Below are 22,258 nucleotides of genomic sequence, written 5' to 3'. Positions count from 1 at the left end.
ATTTATGATTGACACATTTTAAGTGTAAAAGGTATATTCGCACTTTTAAACTTTTTTGACACCTGACACACCTGTAGTTACACTTCAGTAAAAAAACAAAAAAAAAACATATCCTTTTCAGTTAAGAATAAATCGTGATAAAAAAAAAAACATATTCCTTTTTAATTCACTGGAGTAGAGCCAATTGTGCAGTACTGTACTTATTTTATCTTTGAATGTGCAGTTTCATAGGTTCGTAATCCGAACTTCAACGTTTGTTTAGAAGTTCAAGCTGAATTTTTGAACAACTTTGGAATCTGAGCAAAATTAGAGCTGACACCCGAGAAAGGCATTTACTTAGATTCATTTTGTTTTTTTGTTTTTTCAAATGGGTGACATTTTGAGTTTCAAAACAAAAACCTGGAAACTTTGGGTGTTTGAAACGGTGTTTGAAAAGTACTCAGAAAAGTTGAAAAAAAATCCCTGCTTCTTTTTAGTTTTTTTTCCCCCAGGATAAAAATAATCCAAACCTGTAGTTTCTGAAAAAAACAAAAATGTTCCAAAACCAAAACACCAGTGAAAGTGTAAACCCTTCATTTTTCTAAAGATGAGGTTAGATGCATTTCTCTTTTTTAGAGTCAAGAATACCTTTTAATATTAACGTATTTATCATAGATATCATATCATACTGTATGTAAAATAAACATGTTATAATTTTTCTATATAATGTTTAGACATTCAATCAAGTAAATCAGGACAACAAAATAGCAAGCATCCTCACAAACAGATGTGCAAAACAACTCAAATTGCAGTTCAATGGGTTTTTTTTGTTGCCAATTTTGTTTCCTTTCAAAACATATTGCTAAATATTGCCATTTTGCAAAGTTAAGCGAATTGAATCCTATTTAGTAGAGTACCCATTGACTTATATTCCTCCCAAAACACTCAATATATAAAATATGTGGATAGATATCCCTCTCCTATTCTCCCTCTCAAAAGCCCTATTTCAGGGTCTCTACAGGTCTCTGTATTACAGTGACTTAGCAAATCTCTACTAAACTCTGACTCCGCCACGATTTCTTGCAGCTGAAAGGACACATTTTGCATGGTTCACAACCTTGGGTGACAGTTTTTTACAACTTTACTCACAACTTTTGAAAACTCACTGCTTTCTACTTTCTATTCACTGCTACATACCAAAAATGTAATGTAATTTTTAAGGATAATGCTGTAAAACTGCATTCAGTTTATTATAATTTAATACATTCATTGTTGAATGTGTTCATTAAAAAGGGATTGAAATGTGTTACATTGATTTACATTAGAGCTAGTAGTTACCAATTCATATTGTGGCACATCATTGCACTGCTACTCTAAATAAGAAAATGTGTGCTCTCTCTCCAGTTTTAACTTAATATTCATTGCATTTAGTTGAAGAAATTAGATATGTAATCTCATATACTGTAGATTATTTAGGATAAATATATTAATATTATTGAGGTGGTAAGTAGGAATTTAGACCAGGGTAATGCAGTTGATGTGGTCTACTTAGATTTTGCAAATGCTTTTGATATGGTTCCACAAGAGGTTGGTGTACAAAATAAAGCAAATTGGACTGATTAATAAAGCACCTGGATTGAAAATTGGTTGAAGGAAAGACAACAGAGGGTTGTCATAAATGGAACTTTATCAGGTTGGGCTAAGGTCATACGTGGAGTACAACATTGGTATTGGGACCCCTGATTTTTAACTTGTTTATTAATGACCTTGAGGTTGGCATCAAGAGCAAAGTCTCCATCTTTGCTGATGACACTAAATTGTGTAAAGTAATAGAATCAGAGCAGGATGGAATTTCTCTCCTGAAGGACTTGGAGAGACTGGAAACTTGGGCAGGTAACTGGCAGATGAGGTTTAATACAGATAAATGTAAGGTTATGCATTTGGGAAGCAAGAATAAATAGGCGACTTACAAATTAAATGCTGATAAATTGGGGTAATATTATTAACATTTGAATGATCACGTGATAAAATCACACGAACATTCACAGAAGTACATTTGGGGTGCACATCATAATAAACATTTTTACATTTTCTAACATTGCTATAGTGAAAACCAAGGTGAAAAGTGATAAAATAAAAAGTGAATAAAATATTAAAACACGTTGAGCTGATGGTCTAGACCCAAACAAGAGTAATCATGTATTGCACAAAGTCACTAACTGCCTGAACTGTAAAACGTTAATCGCTGGATGTACCTCCTGCCTGATTGTAATAATAACAGGTTCAAAACAGTTAGCAAATTATTCTCGTGTATATGGACAGCTAGAGGAATATCAACAACCACATAATGTGTATAACACTGTATATGACTGCAACCACAGACCATGAAAGCAGGAAGCAGCGTTCACATTGAAATGCCACTTATTAATTGGAATTCCCTTATACTTAGGCTATCATATGAACGCTACTTGCTTGCAAGTAGCAGAGCTCCAACATCACTCTCAACAAGTACTGGGAGTCCCTGTAACTAGTGACAGTAGTTATGTGATAACAGTAGAACAGAGAAACAATATCATAGTAATCTGTGATATTGGCTGAATTGCCGAATGGATGGGGGATTCCCTGTTACTAAGCTGTCATATGAACGTTGCTTGCTTTCCAAACAACACAGCTCCAACATCGCTGTCAATAATTACTGGGAGTCACTGAGGCTAGTGTCAGACAATTGTATTACAGTACTGAATCAATGCGTGATACTTAGCTAGATAACTCTTATCCTCTGCTCATGCTGGGACACAGAACTGCCAATGCTGCCGATGTGCTCCTACTAGCTGCTGCTTGCTCGGGATCATCTGCTCAACGTGATGTGACGTCACCACGCCACGGTGCCCACGTCCTACGTGTTTCTCTCCAGGCGGAGCTTCGTCAGGGGCAGGTGGATGCCGGGACTGAGGACCTGCCGCATTAAATAGCCATAGACAGGTGGATTGAATAATCAATTAACCTCTTACTGCTACTGGTAATAATTACCAGAATACATAGAATTGCAGCGCAGGTCGTCAGTTATCCGACTATGGTGACACTATAGCTGATAAACACATAGAAAAGTATGATTAAAAGAGATTAGCTTTTATAATTATGCATACATATCAAGAATAATGTTAAACTTAACCGCAACATAAGTGATTAACAGTGTAATACTGTGACTGGAGGTTCATAGTGCAGCAAATGGTACACTTATTGGATAGGATGAGGTAAGTCAAATGTACACACCAAAGACATTGATATCTACCTTTAGATACATAACAATATAGTGGTGTGGGTGTACTACTGATTTAAGGGTATTATATACAAAGGAACTGAAGGGGAATTAAGTAAGTGCTATTAGCAACATATGGCCTGGCAAGACAATAAGGGTGGATGGGGCTAAATGAAAGGGGTAAATGTGAAACCCTCATTTAGACCCAATGGATATAATGTTTTTAGGCAATATATCCATTCTGCCTCTCGTTGCAGGAGTCTCCGATCGATGTCACCACCTCTGATGGTATTGATGACCCGGTCTATCCCTATGAACTGGAGGCAACCGGTGTCCCCATTGTGTCTAGAATTAACATGGCGTGCTACTGGTGTATCAGCTTTGTTTTGAACAGAGTTAATGTGTTCTAACACGCGTCTGCGCAGCTCGCGTATTGTTTTCCCTACATATCTATGTCCACAAATACAAATGATCAGATATATGACATTAAAGCTTTTACAATTCACAAAGTGTCTTATTTCGAATTGTTTGGTGCTGTCATAACTTTCGAAGGTTTTTGTGGTAAGTATGTGTTTACACGCCTTACAGCTGCCACAGCGAAAACAACCTTTTGGTGGATTAGGTAGCCATGATTTTGGGGGTGTATTTTGATGGTGACTATGCACTAGGTCATCCTTCAGATTTTTAGACCTCCTGCTCGTGATATTTGGAGTATCATTAAGTACCAGAGCCAGATCACTGTCAGACTTCAATATATGCCAATGTCTGGAGAATATCTGTTTGACATCATGCCATCTTTGGCTATACGTCCCGATGCATCTTATCACTGTATCAACTTCTTTACATTATTCTCATACATTATTGCGGCTGTGCGGCGTCTTCACCCCCCTCGGGAGGATTTGCTTACTACATCTATAGTTAGACTCACTGTCCCTGCGCCACAGGTCAAAGATGCAAACATTTACAGCACTGAAAACAGTGTCTGCTGCAATTGCATTGTGGGGGTCCATGCTTCCAAATGGGACCCCCGGCAGTGTTAATCCTCCCGTGCCATGACCACTGCGGTTGCATGACCATTTGTGACAGCGGCACCAGAGACAGCAAGGTTAGATTAATCTATATATAGTCTAAAGAAGCCATTCTGGACATTTTTGGACAAAAATAGCCCAAATTGCTACTTCAATTTATATAGAATCTACCCCTATGTTTTATGCATGAAGCTTATACAACTAAGAGATTGTGATAAGCTATGGTTATGTACTTCAATAGTAGGTGATACCTTTTTAATTTTGGTCTGGCAAAATATCTTATAGACAAGCTTTAAAGAGTAATGCTTTCAAACCTCCGGTAATGCGGTACTGATCTATGGATTATTTGTACCAAGTAAACAAAGCAGAAAGTCAGTGCTTATAAAGATCATGACCCAGTTTGAGGGAAGATGGAGGTGAACAAACAGGTTTGAGGATCATAAAAAGATAAGGAAGACATGCTACTTGGGAATAATTTGATGTATAAGTTAAAGCTATTGGGCCTACTTACTGGTGCAAAACCAAACGTTAAACCCTTCCCCATCACTCTGCGCTCAACACCAGATAATGGGTATTTACTGATGTTGAAAAAATGTCTGTGTTCACTGCTTAGATTTACATGATTTCCTCCTCTACCTCTGAATCGTTTTTCTTTTTTATTCTTATTCTGGGGTAGGAGAGAATCTATTGGGGCCTTAACTATCTCCACCTCTGGGAACAAATGTTTCCTTTCCTTGCTCAACTCTAAAAAATAAAATGTAGTCATATTACCTTGTGCGGGTAGCGGTGTGTAAGTCACACTTTCCACCTCGCTCTCGGACTCTATTTCTTTCACGCTGTTCTGCCAGCAGACCAGACAAACCCCCAATACTGAGATGGAGAGTGAGTAACCACGCACCTGCAGTAGTGAGAGCGTGCCCGGAGTGTGGATTGGGTAGCGTGGCCAAGGCCAGGGGTACCAGGGCTGGTAGTGTTACTTGCCAGATCCGGGCATAGAGAAGGTGCCGTAGTAAGGTCCGTAACCAAGGGTCGAGGGTAACAGAGTTCTGGGTAGTTGAGATCTAAGTGCCGAGTTTGAGGGGTCCGACAGGTAAACGTGGTTGAGTGGAAGCCGAGGTCGTGGAGCCAGAATGGGTAGGAAGACAAGCCGGTTCGGTAACAGAGCAGAAACAGAGAGAGAGCTAAGCACAGTATCCAACAGCACTAGGCAGACTAACTATGCAGAGCGAGGTTGGACAGGAATCACAGGAGTAATAAAGTGAGGAGGACCAATCGGAGGAAGGGGCAGAGCAGAGGCGAGCCCAGAAGCCCTTAGTGATAGGGCAGGGGTTAATGGCCTGGTTTGCTGCAGGTGAGCGGCAGGAGGGCATGAGACTGAGATCTGGGGCGGCCAGGGGGCGGAGCTACACAGCTGGTGCAGTGAATAAATTCAGTTGTGAGGCGCGCACCCTGTAAGGGGAGCGGGCGCGTGTCCAGCAGAGGCGTCGGCAGCATGTGCGAAAGCCGTGGGGGGCGGAGGAATGGCCCATTATGCAGAGCAGGGGCAGAGGAACAGGTAGGGAAGGGCTGCGCCGAGAGTGACGTGTGCCCTGATTCCTGACAATTTTTGAGAGTATTTGATATTGATTACTGGTGGCTACCACACTTGGATTGGATCTATGGGTAGTAGTACTATCTTTCTTCTTTTCTGATGCACAGATTGTGTTTTATTGTGCTCTGATTTGTTCATCTGAGTATTGGGCAGAGGGTGATGGATATAAAATCTAGTAGAACCACCCGCCGGATTGGCTACAGGATGCCCACCCTTATTTGTGTTAGTGTGTCTTGGATTAGAGAGATATGTCTTGTTATCTTTAGATGAACTCCTTGCCTGATTTTCCTTAGGGTTCCTGCTCCAATTCCTGTATCTCCCTGTATCATAGTCCGCTTTATCACAAAAAACATTTTCTGTTTAGTAATTACTATTTCTTGTTCCACCTGGTCAAGTCTTTTCTTGACTATAGGTTCTAATTTGAGCAGTTCTATGTTATCTTTGAATACGTCCAACTTAGTCATAATTTCTTCAATCTGTTTATCCAATTGGATCAAAGATTGTTTACGATGAAAAATTTACAATTTCATGAAATTAATTGAACAGTGATCCAATATTTTATTCCATTCCTGCATAAATGGCTCATTGTTAGTTTCTACAGTGGGCATTTTAAAATTCTTAAACCACGTGGAATACATTAAAATTCCAAATATTTACTCAGCGTGGTTTCCTCCCACTATTATCTGCTCTCTATTAAAAGCAATTTCTCTAGTTGGTTAATTAGAGGATGGAAATCTGCAACTGGTAGTTCAGTTGTATAACCCACATTTGGATCACTGAATATAAGGTCAATATTGATATTCCTTTGCATTCTAGAGTGAAATAAACTACTCATAGTGACTTAATTAAATGACCTACTCTAATGTGATGCGTGAAAAATAAATAAGTGAAATATGTCAAAATTAGTAAAGAATATATATATAAAGTGAAAAATGTGAAAATAGACACTTTAACACCAAGGCTGCTGAAACCAAGGTTACAACAAAGATACAACAAAAAAAGGGGTGTTGAAAAAGCGCCCAAGCTAATTAAATACAATATTGCAATGTGAACTCATACTAATGAGCCAAGGCTGCCAGGAATAACTGACCAAACCAGATCAGAAAACAGGTGTGGAAAAACATACAAATCGGCACCTTAGAAGCAAAGTCCAAATGAATGTCCAAATAGGCTGAGAGATGAACAGTGTGGAATCCTTACAGGGAGATTAGATCTTGTGAAATCATGTGAAATCAAACACAGAAAAAATATATTTTCTGTGTTTGATTTCACGTTATGTGACACCATCCATGGAATTTCAAAGCTGGTCGAGATCTACAAGATCCAATCTCCCTGTAAGGATTCCACACTGTTCATTTACTCTGTATGACAGACATGTTAGACTTAGTATTACCATCATCTTAGTCTACTGTATATGCATATTGTTATTTGAGTGAAGTGATTTACTTATACCAGTCTCCCCTGTACTATTATCAGCGAAGGTATTTTCCAGTGTTCTAAGCATGGTCTTTTGTCCCTTGAGGAGTTAGTTTGGAGCCCCCCTCCATTTTACTCTTTCTCTCTTGTTTTTAAGTGTTACATTCAATGAAATTGTATTATGTTGTGGTATACCCGTGTGCTCTCTAAGGGAATCTTTGTGTTTTTGTTGTTGTTGATATATATTTATATGTATATATATATTAACACAAACAAAGAGTAGCGCTAAAGTGTGAAATTAGACCAGGTGTTGAAGAAATATGTGCATAAATTGTTATTAAAAATAAATATTGAATTGATAAAAATGAAGAATATACTAGAATATATTATAAAATATAATGAGTGTAATGAAACCAAACACGTGAAGTTCGTGGATGAAAAGTCCAGATCAGGAACCAGTCTGTATGGGGAGGCAAAGCTTCTTGATATGATTTCGCCAGATCACAGATATCTATAAAAAACAAAGAAAAATAAGCGCCAGCTCCATAGCATATTACTGTAAAAATAGAGGAATTCTTTATTCAAGCATACAGTAGAGTAGTCACCAGGACCTATACTCACATGGTGGGTAAAAACACAATCATTTGAGACAATCTGTAACAGCAGCGGGTCTGCACAGGTGGATGTGACAGACAGGTGGCCAGGAACAGTAGGTGATCAAGTCAATGGTCAGTTTGGGAGGACAGTCCACAGAGTACCTCTTAACGTAGTGATGATGAATGCACCACAGCGTTGCTCCCACCAGTTAGTGGAGTGTACACAACAATTTAATTATCACATATATCACTCTGTTCCAAGTATTCTAATCTCTATATGGGGATATACCTGCATGGCAAAACCAAGGAGCCCAAATCTCAGAGAATTGCGAGGTAGAGCCGTTCAGATAGGCTGAGAGTTTTTCCATATAAACTATATGCCAAATTTTGTTATTTATTTGGTTTAAGGATGGGGGTGCAGGTTGTTTCCAATTTTTGGCAATTGTACACCATCTAGCATTTAACATTTGGGCTAGTACTCTAGCTTTTTTGGGGGGGGAATATTGGCCATTGGCTTGCCTAGCTATATATACTGGGTCATGTGGGACAGTGATTTCTAGGATCTTTGTATTAAGGTGAACACTTCTGTCCATGTTTGTTGGATTTTGGGACATGACCAGAATATATGCAGAATATTCCCCACTTCACCACAATCACGCCAACACAGAGGGGAGACCCTTGGGAGAAAAGAGTACAGCCTGGCAGGAGTCATATACAATCTGAATATTAACTTGTAAATATTCTCTTTTATTACAACGTACGATGAATTTTTAGAGGCAGCTTCCCAGATGTCTTTCCAAGTATCGAGATCTATACAGACGTTAAGATCTTTTTCCCAGGATACCATATAGTTATCGGCGGTTTGATTGCTCTTGATAGAAGATAAACTTTGGTATATTCTGGAGGTAATGCCCTTTGTGTGGGGCTGGTGTGGACACCAGTCCTCAAACAGAGTAAAAGCATTGGGTTGGCTTGATTTGTAGACTGATTGGATATGATGCCTAACCTAGAGAAATCTGAAAAAATCGGAAGAGGGCATGTCGTGATTCGTTTGTAAAGAAGCGAATAGGGGGACTTTCCCTTGAGTGAGAATATCCTTGACTCTCGTGAGTCCTTTTTGAACCCAGGTATGGGAGAGCGGGTTTTCTGTGTAAAAAGGAAGGGAGAGGTCCGAGAATAGGGTTTGCATGAGGGAAGGGGTACCGGTTAGTTGAAACTTGGATTTGAGGGAGTCCCAGAGATTACAGGCAAAGGATATCACCGGGTTCTTGAAACTCTCGGGTGGTCTAGACTTTTTGTTGAGCCAGAGAAGATTTTTTATTTTGCACGGGGAACAAATCAAATCCTCTATCTCGACCCACCTCCTTTCGTTTGGGTTTGAATGCCAGCTAACAAGTTGCCCTAATTGAGCTGCTCTATAGTAGTTTTGTAAGTTCGGAAGAGCTAACCCTCCTTCTAATTTGGACTTATAAAGAATATCTTTGCGAACTCTAGGTCGCCTGTTTTGCCAGAGAAACTTCAAAATTTTCTTCTGAATATTATTTAGATCTTTCTGACAGATTTTAACCGGGAGAGTTTGAAAGAGATAGAGGAGTCCAGGTAAAATATTTATTTTAATAGTGGTTATTCTCCCAAACCAGGATATTATATATGGGTTCCAAGTGGTTAAGTCCTTGACTATCTGGTCAAAAAAGGGTTTAAAATTTGCGTTGTATAAAGTTGAATAATTTTTTGTTAATTGAACCCCTAGATATTTAATATGGTTCGCATTCCATTTAAAGTCAAAATTTAGTTGGAGTAATTTTACTAATTCTTTAGGGAGGTTTAAACTAAGGGCCATGGATTTGGAATGATTCATTTTATAACCTGAAAGTGAGCCGAATTCTGATAGAACATGAAAAAGGTTAGGGAGGGATGTGAGAGGTTTTGAAAGCGTCCGCAAAAAGAGCTATTTTGAATTTTTCCTGGCCAACAGAAATACCCGCAATATTGGGGTTCATCCTTATCTGGCATGCTAATGGTTCTATGGCTAAGGCAAACAACAAAGGTGAGAGCGGACAACCCTGCCTGGTTCTATTTAATATTGAAAAGGGGTCAGACTGTGTTTGTCCTCACAGTGGCCATTGGTGTGGAGTATAGTGTGTTTATACTATTTAAAATTTTGGCTGTGAATCCCATCTGCGAAAGCGTAGCTGACATAAACTGCCAATCTAATCGATTAAACGCTTTTTCAGTGTCTAAAGAGAGTAATAGAGATGAGCACTTTGTGAGATTTGCTATGTGTATTAGATTCACTGTCCTCCTTGTGTTGTCAAGGGCTTGTCTGCCCAGGACAAACCCCACCTGGTCCGGATGAACCATTTTAGGGAGGATACTATTTAATCTGTTGGCCATGATTGTGCATATAGTTTTAGGTCTGTATTTAACAGCGAAATAGGTCTGTAGCTAGAAAACAGCAGAGGATATTTCCCCTCTTTGGGGATTACCACTATGGTAGCTTGAAGCATATCTCTAGGAAGGGGAAGGCCTAGTAGCATCTCATTGAATACTTTGGTAAGAAATGGGAGGAGAGTTGTGGAATATTTCTGGAATAAAGATTAGAAAATCATTCCGGACCAGGAGCCTTCACAATTTTCATGGATTTTATTGCTTCCATAATTTCAAGGGGCTCTATAGTTTTTTCAAGGTCTGTGATGTTATTTGGGTCTAGGGTGGGGAGTCGGCATTCTGCTAGATAATTTCAAATTTTTATTGCTCTTTTCTCTTTAGCCGAGTCTCCCACTGGGCCTGGTAGATTGTAAACGGATGTGTAGTAGTACCTAATGCATCACTTATAATTTTGGGGTTGTGAGATACTGAGCCATTTTTAGTGTAGATGTTATGAATTTTAGCTTTAGCTTATTTTTGCTTTAATTTATGTGCCAACATTCTATCTGCTTTATTACTTTTTTCATAATATTTCTGTTGAGTCCATCTTATAGCTCTTTCTGCGTTTGACACTAACAAAAGGTTTAGTTCGCCTCTCACTGAGATTATTTGCCTGTAATTTTTCCGGGAGGGGTTTGACTTGTGAATAAATTCTAGCTCTGATAATTTTTGTGTTAGTATTTCAATTTGTTTTGTTTTTTCTTTTTTTTTCGAGAAGCCAGGGCAATCAATTTGCCTCTTATCACTGATTTGTGGGCTTCCCAAAGGGTAAAAGAGGAAACCTCTGGGGTATTGTTTATTTCAAAATATTGGACCAGATTTTTTTTTATTAGTTGGAGATTTTGTGGATTCAATAGTAGGGATTCATTCAAGGACCACGACCATGTTATATTTTTGGTTGTGAGGCCTACTAGTCTGGTTATAAGTGTAGAGTGGTCTGACCAAGCAGAGGGGGTAATTACTGCTGAGGAGATATTATCACTAATTTGTTGGTCTATTAGGATATAGTCAATTCAAGAATAGCTATTATGGGGGTGAGAAACAAAGGAGAAATCCTTTACTTTGTTATTTACTAATCTCCAGGAGTCTATCAGCAACAGCTCCTTGGTCATGGATACGAGACCCCGAGTAGAGGGAGCTATTTTTTGTGGTGGTGGGAGACTGGGGGATTTATCTAAATTTAGGTCCATAATTGCATTTAAGTCTCCTGCTAAAATTAAGAGGCCTTTCTGGACAGAAAGAATTAAACATTTAGTTCTTGGAAGAAAGATTCTTGATTGTTATTAGGGGCATAAGTGTTGACTATTGTTATATCGGTAGAGTCCAGAGACCCTGTAATAATTAGAATTCTCCCAGCGAGGTCACTTTTAATTTTGTCTACTTTGAAATTTAAATTTTTATGGAGGAGTGTAGCTACGCCATTCTTTTTCGTGGGAGCTGATGAGTGATAGATTAGAGGGTAGTCACTGCTGAACAGCAGCGATTGGTCGGCATGGTGGTGGTTCAGGATTCTGTGATACAAGTGAACAGAGTGATAACTTACATATAGTTGAAGGGTCGGTACCTCCGTCTTCAGAAACAATCTGGAATGGAACATATACAACAAGAGATATACATATTATTCCATAAAAGTGACAAATGCTTGCAAAACTTGGAGGAGGGGAAGGGTAGCGGGGGAGGGAAGGTAAACTGAGGACCCCGGCTTCCAAACATTGTTTGGGGGGACCAGCCATAGTGCAACCCGTGGTGCGAGTCTCTCGCACTCACAGGTTAAATGAACGTTAGGGGGGCGGGCAGTGGCCCAGCGGCTCAGCACTGCAGTGCTCCTTTGTTTTGGAGCTAAGCCTTCGAAAAGGGAAAACAAAATCACTCCAAAGAGTATGGGTGGGTTGTGTGTGTGATCTTACACATCAGGGGAATAAAAACAAGAAAGCAAAAGTAAATAAAACAAATAAAGCACTTATTATAAAAAAGGGATTCATTTTACGACTAGGAGATAAATCTTCAATTTGGTATGCATGTCAAAATATGTGAACCATAAATCCTCTTTTCGATAAGGATAGCAAGAAATCCGTAAAATGAATTTCATGTAAAATGTTAAACTAGTACTTATCTTTTGAAATCAGTTCCATTGATTTTGTTAGAAGTATTATAAAAACAAATATGTTTTAGCCATGACTCATGCTGGGGAGAGGGATATTTCATAGAGTCCCTGTCTCTGTATGCTAGAGTGAAGTGCAGTATGTGTGCTTTCCAGCATGCAGGCAACAAATGAGTTATACATGCAGCGGATTATCTGTGTGTATATTAAATATGTTTTTCTGCTTTCATTAGAAGTAGCAAGGAATACATGTCTTGAAAATATTATTTTTAAAATGACCTTTTCTTCAAGGCTCAGGAGGATATGCTGACAACCTTGTTGGTGCCGTATCTACTACTGGGCATGGAGAGTCCATTATGAAAGTTACTCTTGCCAGACTTGTCCTCTTTTATATGGAACAAGGTAAGAATATTGTGTGCCTCATAAAAACTTAATTCCCTCTGTTATAAAAACTGATTTGCTTTTTATGTATTATGTAGTCATTTATTTAGTTAAACTGTAAAAGCAATTTAAATACAACAACCACCTTTTGATAAGAAAAATTCTATTTATTTTTTTTCTTTTGTTTTTCTTTACTGTTACTTAACATTTTATGAGTGACATTCGATAAGATATGTTACCAAAAAAGACATACTGTAAAGAAAAACAGATCAAATAAAATAACTAGAAAGTTATACTAATTACTACTTAAATAAGAGATATCCATTGATCTGTCACTAGCCACAACAAACATTCTTGTAGCCATACAAAATATTTTTTCCATTGACCGAATGTACAGTATTCTACCTATACTTTAAATATCTAAAAATTCTTACCTGCATGCTCTTCTTGGGTTTTATTCATCAATTGATTTATTTATGTTTCATGTACCTCTATGTTCTGTGTTCTGTCTTCAGTCTCATTCTCTTCTGAAATTTTTCTCTCTTCTCTGAACCAACTGGTTTTTTTCTGGCAAATCCTGGTCCACATTTACAGTACTTCTTTTGTTACTACTCCACATTCACTTCACCCTCCCATTCTCCTTCTTTCCACATTCCACTGTTCTTTCCCTATTTCCTCCTTACACTTCCCTTTCTGCCCATATTCCCATTTTCAACTCGTTTCTTCCCACACTGACAATTCCCATACTTTCTGCCAAGATCCCATCTTCCTGCCGCTTTCTCTCTCCTTTCCCCTTTTCTGGTAATAGTCTCCCCTTCTCCATATTCTTCCCTCCTGCTACATACATTCACTCATCCCCCACCCCTTCCCCCATTTGGAAATCCTGCGCTCACCAGATCGCTATGTCAAGATTAAGCATAAGTGGCGTAAGCCCAGGGGTATCGACAACAGAGTCCGCAGGAGGTTCAAGGGACAGATCCTGATGCCCAACATCGGTTACGGGAGTAACAAAAAGACCTCAGACCACAGATAGACCACAGTCTATCTGGAACACTCAGCAAACTCCCCAGCTGCCAACTCACACTCCTACCTCTCTTTTACGAGAGATGACAACAGGCATCTCTCTGGTAAAGGTACTCTAAAGTGCAATCCAGATGGTGTGCCTGATCCAATAAGAACAACGGAAGGCATTGAAGAGTTTCCATCCACAGCCTCAGTGGAAGGGCTCCCCAGTCCAGGCCCTTCAGACCACTCTCCCCAGACTGGCCTCTCTTCCACCACTCTGCCAGCAGCCATCAAATGAAAAGGCTACCAGTGTTAAAAAGGAGAACGCCAGGGTATCCCGCTCATGCTCCTTAATCAGCTGAGGAAATGTGGACATCGAGGCTGCTGCAGGGTTTGGCAGTTCCCTCGGCATCTGTGATATCCAACTCCCCTGCCACACAGTAGGGGAGGGAAGTAGAATGCCCCTTTATAGCATCATTCATATGGGATCCCAGAAATACAATGCAAAGATTGTACTGTACTTAGAAGTGTTTCCTTGTTGTCATGGTTTTTAGATCCCAATACTGCCACTAACTAATTGAGCCCTCCGAGCCTTAAGAAATTCCCAGTTCCCTGTGCAGCACATAATGAATGTGAAGGGGGATAGAACAGAATAAAGTGGAACTTCACTTAAAATATTAATTCAGCCTAACAATTAGACAACACTGGTGTTCAGTTTCTGCAGAAATAAAGCAGAATTGCAAGTTTACAAATAAAACCAAGGGTACAAAAAAAATACCCTGTAAATGATATTAATTTATATATAAAATCCTGCAAGTCAGTAATTTTTTTGCCATTATTATTGCACAAATTATACTCAAGTATAACAATTTTGGCATAACATTTTTTTTTAATTACATCTTTTCCCTTAAACAGTTTATTTTATGGTAATGAGGCTTTGTTGTAATTTCTGCATCTGACAGTGGCGAAAAAAAGTTTGTGAGCCCAAATGATATTTACAGAAATTCCATAGTTTTTCAATGATAACCAGAATCAAAACCAGTCTTTTCTTAAATCTTAAGAATCTTATATTAACCAAATGCATGTCTTTTGAAACAAAATGTTGTTTGAATTAGACAAACAATGAGTAATTAAGAGTCAGGGTATGTACAAAAGTAAGTGAAACGCTGGTTTTATCAGCTAAATTAAAGGGGATAATTAGAATCAGCTGTTTAAATAATTAGGCAGAACAAATCATGTGCAGGAGGCTAGAAGAATATCAGAAGTCAGTATGGAGTCTGATTCAAACAAAAGGTTGCTGCCTAAAACAACAGGGTGAGTCCTTCGTTATTATGAGTGACAGAAAGAGAGTTGCTTATGCAGGATTTAATGTATTTTTTGTCAACACCGTTCCTCTCGGACAGAGCCAGAAAAGGGAACTTCTAAGTGACAATACACATTCTGCATCAGGAAAGAAAGCTGCAAAAAAAGCTTGAGTATGTTCAGCTTGTGATAAACCTGCATTGGAAGCTAAGAAACTTTGCAGAGACTGTCTTAAAGCAGCAGCAGCAGCAGCAGCAGCAGCAGCAGCAGCAGCAGCAGCAGGTGTAAACAATTCTCTATCCAGAATAAGGCTACAGTAACTGTATTCTGTCAGCAGTACAGCAAGTGACTATAGCAACACAAAAGAGATAGAGATCTCAAACCAATCTGGATAAAATGAAATAATCATCAGACAAATAAGAGATTGAGTACCAGCATTTTTTAGAGGGAGAAAACTGTGAATCCTCACAACAGGAGATTGTAATGTAGGAATTGGATTTTAATCTGTAGCGTAATTGAGCCTCTAACATCAGCTGGTTTAGCTCACCCTGCTAGAGCCATTGTCCTGAGTAACAGAGTAACAGAGCTAACCCAATATGGGGCAATTTAGCCAAATGAATCTTTTGCACAGAAAGAGGAGAAATGCTGGAAAGTGCTTCAAAAGATTAATACAGAAATCTCTAAAATTAGAATGAAAACTACGCTACCGATGGTGCAGCTTCCTTCAAAGACGCGATGGACTGTATTTTTTATTTATTTAAGAAATAAATAATGTTGGGTTGCAGCAGCAGCTGACTAACCTGTATCAAAAGCCATGCGCATTAATCTCACATTTTGAGGACACATTAAAGAAAGGAGTCAAATGAGCTTAAATTCTAAGACCCTTATCAGAGATGAAGCTGGGAGCCGACTATATTGCTGAGGCATCACTAGATGTGGTCAAAATAGCAGCCAGATCAATGGCATTTTCTGTAGTGGCAAAAGGAGAACCATTGTGGCTTAGACAATGGATTGCATACTCCACATCCAAGAACAATTTATGTATGTTAACCTTTGAGGTAGAATTTATTTTGGGGGAGAAATTGGAAACAATCATATTCAAAGCCTCAGGAGAAAAAGTACCTTTTTACCTGAAGAAATAAGAGCAACAAGATGTTCTTTGTTTCATCAGTAATAAAGAACACAATGGTCATACAGTCCAGGAAGACCATTCTCAAGAAAAAGTTCTTGTAGAGGCAGACAAAACAATCTTTTTTGCGGCCTCAGAGGGTGAGCTGTATACACCAAAGGGAAATTTGGATGAAGATGAAGGAGTCCAGCAGTCTCCAGTTGAAAGAGGATTAATCAATTGCAGGACTGCTTGAACTTAATCAATAGAAGATATGTGGGTCCATCAGATATTTTCTTATGGCTCCCGCCTAGAATTCAAGAAGCTCCCAAGAAAAAACGTATTTTTAACATCAAAACGTCCTCGTACAAAAGAGGCCAAAGAAATGAGTGTCATTTTAAAAGACCTACTGCTGGAAAAATTGATAACAGTTCATCGAGAGCAGATGGAAACAGGAGTCTATCCAGGACCGTTCTAATAAAAAAAAAGTAATCAGGAGGGCTCAGAGCAGTTTTAGATCTAAGAAAACTGCATACCGTACCTACGTGCAAGTAAGAAAGTTCAAAATGGTGTCATTGAATACCATCATAAAAGAAGTAAAGCCTTACGATTGGGTGATATCTATAGATCTTAAAGACGCCTGCTTGCATATCCCGATAACAATGAAACATCAAAAGTTTCTAAGATTCTCGGTTAAGTCAGAATTATTACCAGTATACCTCTCTTCCATTTGGGTGAGTGACTTTGCCAAGAACATTCACAATGGGGCCAGCACCCCTAATAGCGGAATTAAAGAAGATGCGCATAGAAATATATGTTTACTTATCGACTTGCTGGTGAAAATCACAGAGAAACGTTTGGTTATTAGAAGACAGAGAGATAGTAACTTCCTTTCTACAACATCCTATCTGGATTGTAAACAAAAGTCATCTAATACCAACATTATCACTAAAGTTCTTAGGAGTAGAATTTTATATGGCAGAAGTAGAAGTTTGTTTGCCTGTCACAAAGTCCGAAGACACTGTGGCCCAAACAAGAGAACTCAGTACAGCGAGCTTCACTTCCACAACAGAAGCACCTAGGAAAATTAATGTCAACTCTGAATGTGATGAAGTGGGCAGAGCTTCGTATGAGATCTCTACACCAAAATTTCTTATAACAATGCAATGGAAATTGCCAAAATATGGCACAAGAAATATGTACCCACAAACAAAAGATGAATTAAGAAGTGAGAAAACTCCAGAAATAGTTTTAAAGGACATACATTACACCAAATACATTGTTACCTATCACCACAGATGCCAGTGGCGCAGTTTGGAGAGCGCAGGTGAGAGATCAGGTGGTGCAAGGTACTTGGTCAGCAAAAGACCAACAGTTACCAGCAAATCTGCTAGAACTCAAGGAAGTTCAAAAAGCACTAGAAGCGTTCCAAGGAGAGATATGAATTGGAAATATACAAAGAAAATCCAACAGGACCGGGGTAAAATATATAGAGAAAAAAGGAGAAGCAAAGAATGGAAGACTGATTAAATTGACTGCAGAAATCCTGTAATGGCAGAGGGCCATGTGGCAAATATTACAGCCATACATCTACCATGGCCACAAAACACGACAACAGATTACCTCAGTTGCAATACAAATCACCCTGTAGTATGGGCCTTAAACAGCAAGGTTTTTCACAAAATAGTAAAGCATGGGCGGCAACCTGAAGTAGACTTGATGGCCACATATCACAACAAAAAGGTGAACTGTTACAGTGCAAGGCTAATTCATGCATGTGCAATGCAGACAGATGCCCTCAGCTTCAAATGGCAGTTCAAACTGACATATCTCTTTCATCTTACTGAGGATAATAAAAGCAGACAAGACAGAAGGGATACTTATGGTACCGTACTGGCAAAGAAGACCATTGTTCGCCCATCTAATAAATATGGAGACAGACACTAATTGGCATCAGCCGAATGTACAAGGGTTGGTACATCAAGGCCCTGTGAAAACATCCAAAAACCAAGCACCTAGCCTTGGTGGTTAGATATTGAGTCCTAAGAAACAAAGGGTGCTCAGATAAAATTATACAGACCCTTTTGGAATGAAGGAAGAAGTCAATATCAAATGCCTATGTCTACAAAATTTGGTTTTGCTTCAGGGACTGGTGTGTAAGATCGAAACATAATTTCTTCTCACCAACCTTAGTGGCACTAGTAGAAATTATGCAAGAAGAATTAAACAGAAGACTCAGCCTGAGTTCATTAAAGATGCAAGGATCTGCATTATTGGCACTATTAGAAAGAAGCCTAGCATTTGGGAGGCTCATAATTAGTTTCTTACAAACAGTCAAGTGATTATGACTGCAAATCCGGTGTAGAATTCCATCATGTGACCTCTCTCTCTACAAGCCCTGACAGTGCATTCCTTTTGAACCAGTACACCAGATTTCTTTGAAACTATTATCATTGAAAATGGTTTATCTCATAACCCTAATATCAGCAAGAAGATTTGGGAGATCTGCAAGCTCTATCTTGCAAAGAAAGATTCCTTACCAATCAACAAGATAAGAAAGTCATGCAACTAGTTAACATATTCTGCCTAAAGTGGTATCCCAATTTCACATTAACTGAGAATTTTTCATTCCCCAACTTTGCCCAGATAATCAGATAGACTGTTTATCCTCCTAGAGGGACCTGGGACTGGACAAGCAGCATCCAAAGCAAATATGGATCATATCATGCATACAAAAAGCCTATGAATTGAAAGGGGAAAATCCACCATTAAATCCAATGGATCGTTCAGCAAGGGCCATGACTACATCTTGGGCATTTAAGGCACCAACATCACCTGCACAAATCTGCAAAGCAGACATATGGTAATCATTTAAAACATTTATAAAATATTCTAGACTGGAGATTCAGGCCTCAGCTGATGCAAGCTTCAGACTTAAAGTACTTCAGTCTGTAGTAACAAAATAAATATGATTGAAACTGATATTGGTGGTCTTCATTATTTCCCTCCCTTGTATTATTGCTTGGGTCCATATGGTGTCTACATCCATGGGGGAACAGGAAAAGTGAAAATGTGTTCCAATTTACCATAATTTTTATTTTCCTGGAACCAAACCATATGGCAATAGGCACATAGGCCCTCCCTCCCAGTAGGCAGTAGGCCCTCCCTATGTTTAATGACCTACCTGTTGTATTTTTCAGCTATGGGAGAAATCAGAGGCTACCTGTAGGTAGTAGGAAGGGCCTTTATGGTACTACCTTAAAAATTCAATTTCCTGTCCTACTCAAGCGAAGGATGATTCCAGGAAAAGGAAATGACGACACTATTGAATACATTTTCTCTTTTTTTTGTATAGTGCTGACTGTGTATGCAGTGCTGTATGTAGAATTTTGAAGGCACAATATGTTGAGCTCGTAGAGCTTACAATCTAATTGTTGCTGACTGAAATACAGCAAGATAGTGAATTTTCTACAGTCACAAGGAGCTGGCACAAGAATTTGAATCGGTCTCCCTCATTTAAACTCTATACAATTGTTTTCAGAGACAGTACCTTTACTCACTGAGCCACTCCTTCAGCACTTACTGTATGTATATTTTTGGTAACTATGGGCCTCATGCAGTAAGCCCCGATAAGGCGTTTTTCACCATTTTTTGCCTTCCAGATTCAGTAAGCGCCGATAAGTGGGAATTATCGGCAACTTTTCCTCCGAAAAAAAAAATATCGGCATCCTGCTGCCGATAAGCCACTTATCGGCACTTTTTTAACCCGGCTGAATTCAGGAAGCCCCGATCAGCTTTTCGGTGCTGATCGGCACCCCAGATTGGAGATTTTATCGGGAATCCAGCCCGCCAACTAAAGTTGGCAACTTGGTGGAGGAGAAGAATCGGCAAGGGTGACACTTAGAAAAAATCAGCCCTTTTTCCTGTCTGTGATTGATGCCGGGGGTCTCCGGAGCTGATACCCGCACCGAAGCCCCCCGGCATGCATCCGAGGCAGGAAAAAGGCATTTAAAGGCCACTTCATTACCTTAGCGGCTAACCGCTAAGGCAATGAAGGGGTTAACCCACCGTGCCATCTTTATTGTGGGTAAAGGGGGTGGGTGAAGGGGGTATTTGGCCCTGGGTGTGAGTTTAGGACTTGCGGGGGGTTTGCGGGTGCACTTAACCCCTTCACGACCGTAGCAGTTAATACCGCTACGGTCATGAAGGGCTTAACCCCTCCCGCTAACCCCCGCAATGCCAAAACAACCACCGTTGTGGCTAATACCCCCTTCACCCACCCCCGCTACCCACAATAAAAAATTATCACACACAGCAGCCCCACACTAAATAAATAAATAGATCTAAATAAATAAATAAATATCTCTATATAAATAAATAAATAACTATATATATATATATATATATATATATATATATATATATATATATATAACCCAACAACCCCTAACATACACATATATGCACATCAATGATACTATAGGCCGGCGGGGGCCCTCGGGTGTTACCCGCAGTCCTAAAGTACCAATTATGTGTCCCCACCAAAATAATGTCTAAACACATACATACTTCTAAAGAAATAACCCCCACCATTAACACATACAGTATAGTAATGGCCACAATTACTATTATCCACAAAGGGATAATAGTGAATGTGGCCATTTTAAATACATAAATACAAATCAATACATTAAATACATATAGCACTTACCACCCATTTCCGGCTGTCACGATGAAGGCCATCCTCCTCTTCATCCTGCCCATGGTCCCCTCCGCTGCTGCAAAACAGACACAAGAATGAAAACATCCAAAGTAATGTCCCCTAACCCCTTAATCACCATAGTGGTTATTAACCGCTACAGTCATTAAGGGGTTAACCCACCCTCACCCACCACTCAGGACGCCTACATACCCTCCCACACTAACCCCCACCCGTGAGACCTAACCCCCCTCACCCACTACCCACAAGGGAGGCCTACCCACATACCGTTGGGGAACCCCCCCCCACCCCCAGTACCCACAATAAAAACAATAGAGTGACCAAGAATAAACATCATAATATTTAATAAATACTTTACCCACCCCCTGTGCCCCCCCATAAATACAAGATTTATTCTTTTACATACAGGGTTCATAACGCAGCCCCACGCGAGTCCCCGGTGGGCTGGCGGGGCACCTGGACAGACCTACAGGGTACCAGCAGCCCTTTTCAAACAGGTTCTGGAGGCCTGCTGGTGGGTCCCGCAAGCACCATGGCCCCCAGGTGGTCTCCTTGGGTTACCGTGGGCCACAATTGGGTCCCCACGGTAGGCCCAAGGATGTCTGGGAGCCCCGGGTCAGACCCACAGGTGTCTGCAGGGCCTCGGGTGGTTCCCACGGGGGTCTGGGGAACTCACGGGTGCTCACTACGGGTCCGCGGTGCCCCCACAGAAGAGGGACCACACATCTTCATCCCCGCACCTATGGGTCGGCAGTGCCCCCACAGAAGTGGGACCACACAGCTTCATCCATGCAGACTACGGTTCCGCGGTGCCCCCACAGATGTGAGGCCACCGCTTCATCCCCGCATGTGTCACCCGTGGAACCACCAGCCTGGTACCCGTGAGATACCCGAGGAAACCACAGGTGGTCTCCAGAGGTCCCACGCGGAACCACGGAACAAACCCTGAATGTAAAAAAAATAAACCTGGCCTATACATTCAAAACATTCCCTTCCCCCCCCCAACACCTACAGTACAATAATGTGCAAAATAACTATTATCCAGATAGGGATAATAGATTATTTGCCCATTATTAAAAACATTAACTAGCATATTCAAATAAATAAAGTACTACTGACCTCATCAATAAGACGTCTCCCTCGCCAGTAACATCCTTGTCTTGCCCACAAAATACATAGCCAAAACAAAGCCAATACATTGCAATCGCATTCAGATATCAATTAACCCCTTAAACACCTTATCGGATAATAACCGCAAAGGTAATTAAGGGTTAAGCCACACTGGCCCGATACCCACCCTTCACCCATGAATTTGTACAGTGGCTTCATCATGCAAATATATATA

The 22,258-nt window shown here is 40.0% G+C and overlaps 1 protein-coding gene across 1 annotated transcript in view; it reads left to right on the top strand.

Moving 5' to 3' along the window:
* Nucleotides 1–22,258, top strand: part of LOC142493679 (isoaspartyl peptidase/L-asparaginase-like) — a 222,716-nt gene that overhangs the window by 193,662 nt on the left and 6,796 nt on the right. The window contains exon 6 of the mRNA XM_075598110.1: nucleotides 12,689–12,799. Within this exon, the coding sequence (XP_075454225.1) occupies nucleotides 12,689–12,799 (111 nt within the window). The remainder of the gene's footprint in view (nucleotides 1–12,688; nucleotides 12,800–22,258) is intronic.

Source organism: Ascaphus truei, chromosome 4 (genome assembly GCF_040206685.1).
Source record: "Ascaphus truei isolate aAscTru1 chromosome 4, aAscTru1.hap1, whole genome shotgun sequence".
NCBI classification, from domain to species: Eukaryota; Metazoa; Chordata; class Amphibia; order Anura; family Ascaphidae; genus Ascaphus; species Ascaphus truei.
The sequence above is the reverse complement of the archived record's forward strand: the minus strand, read 5'-3'. Positions and strand labels throughout refer to the sequence as shown.